The sequence below is a fragment of the Micropterus salmoides genome, unplaced genomic scaffold, assembly GCF_014851395.1.
Source record: "Micropterus salmoides isolate LMB-PRFRI ecotype aquatic unplaced genomic scaffold, ASM1485139v1 Ms_hic_scaffold_2639, whole genome shotgun sequence".
Lineage (NCBI taxonomy): Eukaryota > Metazoa > Chordata > Actinopteri > Centrarchiformes > Centrarchidae > Micropterus > Micropterus salmoides.
The window spans coordinates 1-10,962 of NW_024041861.1; the positions used below are offsets into that span (position 1 = coordinate 1).

Below are 10,962 nucleotides of genomic sequence, written 5' to 3' on the forward strand. Positions count from 1 at the left end.
GCTGTATTTAGCCCAATGCAGAAGCTTCTAGCGGCGTTAAATGTTAGCTAACAGCTAACTGTTGTGGTGTTTGTTGACAGTTCAGTTTCAGTCCGATGTCCAACATGTGGCCGCTGACCCTGTCAGTCTCAGACAAAGCTAGTTAAAAGCTTCTGGTGGGAAGTCGGATAAAATGGGCCAAACAAGGTTGGAGCTTTGTAGCACTGTAAATTACAGCTAATCACAAATACTGATCTTGAATTGTTGCTACAACACTAGTTGACATGTAAAACTAGTTTTGATTGGTCTGAGATTTCTATGGTGGGCGGGGCACAGTCTACACGAAGTACGTCAGAAATACTTTATTGATCCACGAGGGGAAATTCTTTGTCACAATTGCACACTGTCAAGGCATAAGGAATAGAATATAGTAATAAAAGGTATAGATAAGAGTTTGTATAAATATAAATGTAAGAAATATAAAGTTTAAAGTATGAACAGAGAAATCTACAGCTTGATCAGCAATCATAAGTAATTTTACCAACACAGCAAAATGTTTATAAAAGATGTTTCGCCAGGCTCTTTCAAACAAAAATAGTTCAATTTGTAGTTTTTGTAAAAAAATTTAAAAAAGTAATTTTAAGTACTTTTTTAGGGCCTAACATTTTAACATGGGCCACGTGTACTCACAGGCTTACTGATCATTTACAAAGAAACTGAGGGTGAATATGTACATATCTATGTAAAACATAAAAAATAATTACTTTATGCACAGAACCGACAAAGACACTAATGTGCAGAAACACCCATCCGCCAAATGCGGGTGGATTTTCCGTTTGGCGGCCAAATGTTAGAAAGCTACCTGCCGCATTGGCGGGTAAATGTACTCTGCTTATAAATTTGACAGCAGCAGACCGGCGTGCTTGCTGGTTGTGAGTCGCACTTAAATTGATCCCCGATGTACCAAGGGATCTAAATTATTGGGCGTGTTAGGGGCGTTCACTGGTTGTTCTTTTCCTGTTACTTATGTTTGATTGGCGTTGATTTGTAAGGGGGTGGACGTTAGGCGACAGGAGTCTGGAGGGGAGCGTGGGAGTGTAGCCGCTTTCATGCAGAGATCAGTGCAGAAAGAATATCTGCGTTTATGTCGCATTCGCGTCTTCACACTGAACAACAGTTTGCAGCTTTATCCCGTGTGAAAAGGCCTTAATCCTGCAACCATGTGTGCTTTCACATAGCGGTCCGGCTTTACGGCGTGTCGGCTGTGGCTTTTCACAAACAGATCGTCTGTCACCAACTTTTCCTGCTGAGAGGTGAATAAAATCTGCCTCATACGTTTCATAAAGTGCAGTGAGCCGGCAGATCGGCGCAATACCCCTGTGAAATAATCAGAATCAGCTGTATTTGCCTTGTATGTGTGCACATATGAGGAATTTGACTTAGGATTGTACATTGCTCATGATGTGCTTACTCATACAATAATACAATTATAAAATAAGATCAGACACAGGCTACAGTCTAGAGAACAATATATATACACACTATAAACAGAAACAAAAACAATATACACAGAATAAGGCGGCGTGAAAGCTGCTAGTGTTTGGAGCTGATTACAAAAGTATTAAAAGGAGTGTTTTTAGCTGGCGGTCCAGTCAGTGTCTGGCACACTGCCAGATCTTCTCTTGGTCCTGCTGTCCTCCCCAGAGATCAACGAGAATGATCCATAGGCTGTATGAAAAATGCAGTGACCTGTTCGGACCACAGAAACATTAACAGAGCTGCTGCTTGTTGTTGTCTTCCAGCTGAGGTGGAGAAGCATCATGGACAAAGTGAGGAGGATCCTGGTTTATGTTTGTAAGGAGCGAGCAGCTCCACAGCGAGCTCAGTTTGTTCAGGTCAGTGCAGACGGATCCAGATTATTTAAAGGTTACATTTACAAACATTCCCCAAAATGTTGGATTGTTCCTTTAACCAGCTAACGGCACACACAACCAAACACTTTTACTGCTTTTCATTACATTATCTCAGGAAGTTATACCTGGTTTGTCTTTCCTCATACTTCTTCTTCTGTTGTCAGAGTATAACGGCTCACTTCAGTGACGGCGGTGAGGACGAGGTGGAGGTGAACTGCTCTCTGGAGAAAAACCAGTTCATCCTTTACAGAGGAGACAAAGGACGAGGGATTCCTCTGAAGGTCACAAAACATTTAGCTTCTGTTTTTAATATTTATCCCTCTGTCTTCAAAGTGTAAGGCTGAAAATATTCTATGTTTGTTATTATCAAGAAAAGTCTCATGTGCAGACCCAAACCAACACTTCCTGACTTCCTGTCTCTGCAGCTTCTATCAGACAAACATGAGGAAATAGTGCATCTGTTGGGGACTACTTTCAGTGGCGGATTAATCCACATGTGGTGCTCTAGTGAGGATTTGGGGCAGCAGGACGGTGTCTGTGCAGCTTAGCAGCTACAGTGTGTGTTTATAGTGATGATGGATCATGTGACCCAGTTTTATGCTGCGGTCCATTTACCTCGGAAGTCGGAGGTCGAAGCTGGGAATGATGTCACAACCGAGTTTCGGCGTTCCAGTTAACAAGTCGGAAAACCTGACCAGCTGTTTGTTTACAACTAGCCAGGTTAGCTATTGATACGCCGGTTGATTAAAAAAATGCATTGTGTGGTATTTACTAAATACTGTAGCAACACGTCCACAGACAGCTGCTGGACAGCACTTTGTGTACGAACATTTCTATGAGTCACAAGTACACAGACGTGCTAATAAACACTATAAACTATAACTTTCACTAACTGTTGATACTCCGACAGCCATCTTGGATCCCGAAGTCGGGGTAGTGCGGTTGTCTCGACTTTCCGAATCGGAGATCCAACTTCGTTCCAGTTGAAAGTTGTAGGAAATTCCGACTTCCTGTGTCAAATGGAACGTACCATTAGGACAGTAGTGGAGCTCTATAGCGACCTAAGCACCTCCTCTTCCTGTGGACCACTATGGGATCATATTGCAGAAAAAATACATACAGTAGCCAACAACGACTAATGTTTTTATCCTGTTTGAATTGTGTCCTGAATTACACACACGCTCACTATCAGTTTAAAATATAACTTAAGTCAAGAAAGTCGCTGTTTGTATAAAACTGTTTAAGAATAAGACTGTGAAAATACTTAATTTCAAAAACCACAAATCCAAAAGCCCCGAATGTGACGTCATAACTGTTTCTGTCAATGACTGAAGCTAATGTATCTTAAGCTAACATGACTGTAGCTAACGTGACTGTAGCTAACGTGACTGAAGCTAATGTATCTTAAGCTAACATGACTGTAGCTAACGTGACTGTAGCTAACGTGACTGTAGCTAACGTGACTGAAGCTAATGTATCTTAAGCTAACATGACTGTAGCTAACGTGACTGTAGCTAACGTGACTGAAGCTAATGTATCTTAAGCTAACATGACAGTAGCTAACGTGACTGTAGCTAACGTGACTGTAGCTAACGTAACTGTAGCTAACGTGACTGTAGCTAACGTGACTGTAGCTAACGTGACTGTAGCTAAGGTTACTGTAGCTAACGTAACTGTAGCTAACGTGACTGTAGCTAACGTAACTGTAGCTAACGTGACTGTAGCTAACGTGACTGTAGCTAACGTAACTGTAGCTAACGTGACTGTAGCTAAGGTTACTGTAGCTAACGTGACTGTAGCTAACGTGACCGTAGCTAAGGTTACTGTAGTTAACGTGACTGTAGCTAACGTGACTGTAGCTAAGGTTACTGTAGCTAACGTGACTGTAGCTAACGTGACTGTAGCTAAGGTTACTGTAGTTAACGTGACTGCTGCTAACGTAACTGTAGCTAATGTAACTCTGTCATTCATGTGTGTTTTCTACTAATATGTAAACATACCAGCAACTAGAGCTGCAGCTAATGATCATTTTAGTAATGGAGTAATCTGCAGATTATTTCATCGATTCATCATTTAAGAAGTTTAATGCTGAAGTTGGTGTTACTGTTACCTTGTTCCGCTCGGTGGACTTGATGATAGCCTGGGTGCTTTCTGTTCAGGTGCTGTTGCTGTAGGCAACATCAGTTTTGTTTTACGGTGGACGGGCTGTAACATTACAGAGTTGTTTTCTTTTATCTTAAAATAATCCCATACTTTGGACACTTTCTTCTTTGTGCTTCGCTATTTTCTCTCTTCCTTCACTTTGCGCCATCATAATCACGTCGTGTTCACTTGATCACAGTGTAAGTGCCAGTGCTTAATTTGTAAATTATTAGGTGCCAGAGCGTGTGAAATGCGTCATCCGCCAAAAAGAATTAATTAATAATTTACGATCAATTTAAATATTCAAAATGCACGGCGTATCTGCACATTGTTTTAAAGGGCGATCAGAAACCATTATTAGCTACCCTATTGGTCTGGATGAAATCTTGGACTTTATATGTGTAGAAGCACTTTATAGGTGCTGGAGTGCAAAAGGCTTAAAACTCAGCAGCGGGGCTCCGGCTAGCTCCGGCACATATTAAGCACTGGTAAGCGCGATGTGCGACACTAATAAATGTCTGCGCTAAATAGTTAAATGGATTAAACGAAGCGTTGATGCTAAGAATTTATGTCGCTGCTGTTTGGCAATCGAATTAATTGATGAATTGTTTCAGCCCTGTTCAGGACACAGGTGAAACTGGATCAAAACATTAGTTGTCCCGCTGCTGTTCATATTGTTTCTGAATTGAGGTCCTTTGGGGCGGGAAGGATGGACTGAGGCTCTGTATGGCTCAGAGGAAGAAGAGGCTGTGAGACACAGGACCTGTTAGCGGATACTTTCGCTGCTGGTTGGAGTCTGAACATGAGATTTGATGAAGAAAAATGTAGAACATCACCAGAATTGTGCTTTAATATTCATCCCTCCATTTTTGAAACAACCCTGCTATCCTTTTCTCTCCTAGAGGCCCGCCTTCTGTCCCATCAAACACCTGTCAGCCACGGAGGCAGCTGCGATCCCACTGGACGTTCAGCAGCGTGGAATAGATGTGGGCGTGGCTATACTCCTGCAGACAGCCAATCAGAGAGTGTTGTTGACACGACGGTCGAAGGAGCTTCGTATATTTCCCAACGTCTGGGTCCCTCCAGGTCTGTTAGAGAGGGCAGGTGCATTGTGGGAAGGGTAGGATGCAGGATATCTCCACCTCTGCTGCTCAGATTTGGACCTTTCTGTTTTAAATTCATATTAATTTTGTATGCACTACTACAGAACTGCAGTAGCCTCTAACATACATGTCAACACTGGCACCACCCCTACCACTGTCCACATATACCCCCTTACATTTAGACAGGGTGATCACGGGGTATTCAACATCAAAACTGAAGGCCTTAAAAAGTCTGAAGTTTGTCACTGAAGTTTGTGTTCTAGGCCTTAAAAACTTTTAAACAGGTCTCAATTTTCCAGCGTCCACGTAACGCCTCTAATGCTCATTGAAGTGCTCCCGCACCCCGTGGTGTTGTAGTTCTTTCTTTCGCTAGTCCAAATATAATTCGCTGTGTCACGACTACAAAGACCAACATGCAGCCGTTGTGTTATTGTCTTTGTCGGATTGTATGACAGATTCAGCTCTGGGGAAGTGCAACCTTAAGAAACACGATCATTAATGATGTTCAGCACGGTAACACTCACGGCTGTCTCCCTCAACTCATTCTTCAAAAGACAAGTGACAGAGCAGCCTGTTCTCATCTCAGGGCGTCATATACCGACGACTTGAGAAAGAGTGACAAAGCGTAGTTACCCTTTAGCGTCTGTGTGAGACGCTCTGGAGCGTCCCGTACAGACCGGAAGTGCCAGCTAGCTAGCTAGCTACGTTCGTGATAAAGGTGTTGACCGCCCCCTGAAGTCCCCTACCCTTACCACAACAGACTCCATCAGACTAACATCAGAAATGTTAGTACCTAAACCAAGCAAGTCACTGAATGTGCGCATGTCGACTGGCTAACCCTTGTGTTGCTGCAACGTAGGAAACAGGTGGCGTTTCATACGGACGCTGAAGGGAACCTTTAGTGTAAAATCCTTACGCTTTGTCACGCTGTCTGAAAGGAGATGAGGGAGTGTTGGTCAGAGAGAGCGGCAGAAAGTGACGGTGAAAGTTAGCGGAGGATAAGATCAGCGTTAAGTTGTCAGGTTACAGCTCTGTCCTGTACTGTACATCTTGATAGTATAAAGAAAGGAGGGCGGTGACCGCAGAAGAGCTGAGGTTAGTAACGTTAAAGCAGATTAGAGATGCAAACTAGTCCTTTTAAGCTAATGAGATTATTCTTTTGGATATTGACGCACAAATGAAATACTTGTAATTATCCAGAAGGGAGGTGGTTCTCATGTTGCTTTTCTACTTAAAGCAGTAAGTTAAGACACAAAAGGCAAACATGAATAATCTGTAATGATTCTGAGGTCATTTTAACAGTGTTTTCCTTCCTTTATAAGGTGGTGAGGCTCAAAACTGCTTGCTGCTGCGCCATGAATGTAAAAATCAAATCTAACCTCATGAATTTTCCCAGATCTAATGGTTATGATTCAAACCCATAAGACTTCTTTAGCAAGTTTAGCTTTTGGGGTGTAGTTAATCCAAAATCTGCTCTAGATTTTCCTACTTATTATTCACAGATGTGGTAATAACATTGTTTCAAAATGATCTGCCCCCAAAACCTCCAACACAAAAATACCATCTTAATTTCTTTTACATTATACCGCCCTGTGAATGCATGTTTTAATGTTTTAATAAGTCTTAAATTTCATTCATAGTGGTCTTAAAAGGTTAAATATGATCAGGTGAAACCTGCAGAAACCCTGTTACACACTGAATCCTAAAGTTACTGCTAGGAACCAGTTGCTATAAAATATCAGTGCAGCAAGGATTGGGTCTACTAAGTCCAACATTAAGTAAGTGACTACAATCTGGCGGTCAGAATGCGATACCTGGTTTGAACATTATATAAGCAATATATAAATGGGCGTATAAATTCAGCACTTGTCGGATACATGCTACTTGTAGAGTGCGTGAGATTTCCGTGAGCTTAGAACAATAACTGATCTTGCGGCATTTGCCTTTGCAAATCAGGAAAAAGGAGGTTCCCACTTGGTGCAGTCATAGAAAAAGCAACTGCGGTTTTAAGGTTAAGAATATGGGAGATTTAAGGGCAAATATTTCAATGGGAGGACAGTCGGAGAGAATGTTAAATTACGGGAGAATCCCAGAGTAAACTGGAGGTTTGAAAGGTATGGCCCTTAAACACACGTCTTAGTTTACACACACCTGAGTATTTTAAAGGCTCATGTTTCGTGGCTTTGTTCTTTTCTAGGTGGCCATGTTGAGCCAGATGAGACGGTAAATCATTTTCTGTTTCTGAAAATAATTTTACGTGACTCCTGCGCAGTGTTTCTTCTTGACTGAACACAAAGAGCCGGTCACGCCAGAGTAATCCTTTTTATTGTGTGTGTGTAGCTGCTGGATGCCGGCCTCAGGGAGTTAGAGGAGGAAACCGGCCTGAAACTGAAACCTGAGGAAGTTTCTCCAAAAATACTGGGACTCTGGGAGGTGAGACAGACGGAGACCAAACACTCAAACCAGATTCATTAAAGCAAACTGTTGTCTAGCTTCACCGGGCAGAAACATTCTCGACATGTTCTGTTTCTTTAAATCAAAGGTTTTGTCTCTGTGTTCCACAATAACACCTGTTTCTTTCTGTTTGGGTGGAGTGAATCAGTCCACAGAGGTTTAATGTGTCTGTTTTTAACCTCTGGGCCACTGAGTCACAGCCGTGTAACGAACGCATTAATGGTGAATGATCTCTCTGTCAGTCAGTGTATCCTCCCATGCTGTCCAGAGGACTTCCTCAGAGACATCACATAGTCATCTACATGCTGCTGCACTCCTCCCTCTCTCACCTGCAGCTACAGGTACTACAGGTGATGCGGACGTGGCTTTGACCGTCTCTGTGTCTCCAGCAGAGAATGTGACTGTAGGATGTCTTCATGTCTCCACCCTGCAGGCCTGTCTGAGCCCGTCTCCTGCCGAGGTCAGTGCCTGTCTGTGGGCCGACAGCCGGCTGGTCGGAGCCGTCGTGTCCTCCGTGGACAGAGAGGACGCCGAGGTTTGTCTGGACGACCTGCCGAGCAGCATCAGGTATCTCGATAATGATTGATCCCGAGAGAGCAAATTCAGCAAGGACTGACAGGAGTACAGATAAAAAGAGAAAGTAAAAATTAACTAAGATGTTACAGCCCAGCTCCCTGGGGAAAGGGGGCGTACGCATAAACCAGATGTGTTTGGTATGGTGGAAAAGTTATTTATTCACACAAGACTTTTTACCAGGTTTAAACAACAAAAGCCTCCTCCAGATATTTGGCGTGCTAAATGTCTGGCAGAAGTCGGCGATGTGTCAGACAGGGAGCCGTTTTGATGCGTCGTTGAGTAGTTCACACATAACGACTGGCGATCAATCGCTGATTTACTCCCGATCACAGCCTGACGGTCGCCGAGCTCACCGAGCGGCAAATCGGGCTTAAAATCGCGTAGAGTGAACGAGGCTTAATGGACTAAACAAAGAAAATATCCTGAACGTGTAGAGTGGGTATCGGTATTTACTCTACAACCTAACCCAACTCTGCAGAAACACGGCAAAACACAACTAACTCAAGTGTGCTACTCAACAAACGCTCAGTAAGGTAATACTGCTGCAACAGGGTTACAGAGACTTTAGCTAAACAGCTAACACAAAGGCTAGTAGCAGCAGATCACAAACATGAGCAGGGAACGGAAGTGATGGCAGCTGGAACAAGCACACAATATACATACGGTCAGTGTGTGGCATGAACAGTACAGGTAGTACAGCATGTGGATTACAGCTGTGGGCGTCAGTGAGCCAGTGTTTTAAAACCTGGAACTCGATCCTGGACAGGAAATAACTGATACAGACAATATGTTTGTTTCAATATCAATAAATTATTATCATAAATTGTTTATTTAGTCAGGGGGTCTTTAGATACGTCGGACCTCCAGTTCATTTCTTTTACCTTTCAGATCTGGTGTCAGGTTCACTAATGTTGGTCTCAGTTAATGTGTTTAAGGTGACGAGTTGTGTTCTTAGGTGCGCCTGTTAAAAGGGAACAACTTAAATGCTCTAATTTTGCAGCTAAATGCAGGAAAAATAATTAATAATTGAATAAAAATCAATAATAATTTCTTTAAAAAAAGATTTGTTGTAATTTATTTTGAGATGTTTGATAAATGCTGTTGTCTCGTGTGATGGGTTTAAATGTTTGGCCTGACACTAAACTGATTTCAGTGAATTTAGACGTCTGGATGTAACTACAGATGCCTCTGGACTGGTTTCAGTTCCTCTTTAATGCAGAATGTATTTCAGGGACAGAAACTTATGTTCTTATTAACAGCAGTCTGTGGATAAATAATACTAATAAATAATAAATAAAACAGCTCCACAGTTAAAGATCCAACATTCAATAGAATGTCTTGTGCCACCAGTAAGAAAGATTAAACTTCAGGCAGAGGAGTGGACTCCAGTCACAAATATGATGACTTTAGACCCGACTTTAACTTCAACACCAATGAATCGTGTCTTAACTTGGACTTGAGCCTTTTGACTTGAACCGACTGGATGACAAACTGCGCCACTGCCTTTTTTCTGTACCGGCTAACGCAGTTCACTAAAGTATATTTCCCATTTTAAATCTTGTTATGATATAAAATGCTATTCAGTTTGGTGGAGAGCAAATTATAACTTGTTTAGGACTTTGTAAAACAATGACTTGGACACACCTCTGACTTCAGCTGTCCTCTGGGTTCACTTTAGAATAAATACGTTTTTGAACTTACTCACAGATTTGTTGTTCTTGTCAAACATTATTTGGGGAATTTTAGAAATGAAATCTTTAAAGAGCAACCATTGGATGTTATTTATGGAGGAAAACCAGCAGGAACAGTGCTGCTGTTCTGACCCGGCCACTTGTAACTGGAATGTTTCTGTTCTTCTACTTTTTGTTGTCATGAAAACAAACCCAAAATATTCAGGACAGTATAACCACACAGGCCCCAACATATATTCCGGTTTGATACTAGGGCTGCACGATGTCATGAGTGATTACATAACCGCAAAAAGTGTGTGATTTATTAAAAAGTGTGTGTGACGCTCTCTTCTGTGTGAGCGCTGCAGTCTGCTCGTTACCTTCAGCCCCTAAAACAGAAAAGCCTACGTGCAGTGAGAAAAATGTGTTTTGAGCAGTAGCTGTAGAGAAACTTGCTCCTCTTGTTCTGTTTGACTTGTTATTGTTATAAATACTGTTTATTGTTTTAACTTTCTTCAAGTTGAGAAAAACACATTTCAAAATGTCAGTATTTCGTGCATTCCTTGATAATTAAGCACGTTAGACTGATAGTATCATTTGTTTCATTATATAATAATAATCTTCAAATCGTGCAGCCCTATTTGATACTGATTTAGTCCAACTAACTTCCTCCTGACCAGCGTGACCTTTGACCTCCCGCTGTGTTTCCAGTGTGTCGCAGGTTTCCACAGAGGGAGCCCTGACTGACTCCACCCTGCCTCTGACGGTGCTGGTCAGCCGGGCGCCGGTCAGCGGCCCGGACGTGGAGCGGGTCAGCACCGGGACCAAGTACGCCCTGGAACTGTGGCTGAGAAGCCTGGAGACCCCCGTCCTCTGACCCCCACTGGACCGGGATTGGACCGGGATTGGACAGTTTTGGCTCAGAGGAATGACTCTCTCTGTAAATGTCTCTTTTTATTTTCATGTACTTTAAATCTCATCCTAATTTTGCAATAAAACAGAACCCAAAACAGAAATGACTCTAAGACCACGTGAGGCTCCACATGTTGGCATCGCTGAGATCAACGCCTTGTGCCCCCACATATATTCTCATTTATGTCTTACTTTGATTAAAACAAGGGAGCT

General features: G+C 42.4%; 1 protein-coding gene across 1 annotated transcript; it reads left to right on the forward strand.

Annotated features, from left to right (window-relative positions):
* The first annotated feature begins 555 nt into the window (after positions 1-555).
* On the forward strand, positions 556-10,731 carry LOC119919254 (nucleoside diphosphate-linked moiety X motif 17-like). Its single transcript, XM_038739682.1, has 9 exons — positions 556-1,292; positions 1,782-1,874; positions 2,057-2,173; positions 4,937-5,120; positions 7,335-7,360; positions 7,478-7,570; positions 7,834-7,932; positions 8,025-8,158; positions 10,549-10,731. Exons 2-9 carry the CDS (start codon positions 1,800-1,802, stop codon positions 10,712-10,714), a joined length of 894 nt encoding a protein of 297 aa, XP_038595610.1. The 5' UTR covers positions 556-1,292; positions 1,782-1,799; the 3' UTR covers positions 10,715-10,731.
* The last annotated feature ends 231 nt before the right edge of the window (positions 10,732-10,962 follow it).

What these genes read in the sequence shown, in the direction of transcription:
- LOC119919254 (XM_038739682.1), top strand. Translation starts at nt 1,800, where the DNA reads ATGGACAAAGTGAGGAGGATCCTGGTTTATGTTTGTAAGGAGCGAGCA. An exon ending in GACGAGGGATTCCTCTGAAG is followed by an intron (nt 2,174 to 4,936) that starts GTCACAAAACAT and finishes TTTCTCTCCTAG; the next exon opens with AGGCCCGCCTTCTGTCCCAT. An exon ending in TCTCTCACCTGCAGCTACAG is followed by an intron (nt 7,933 to 8,024) that starts GTACTACAGGTG and finishes TCCACCCTGCAG; the next exon opens with GCCTGTCTGAGCCCGTCTCC.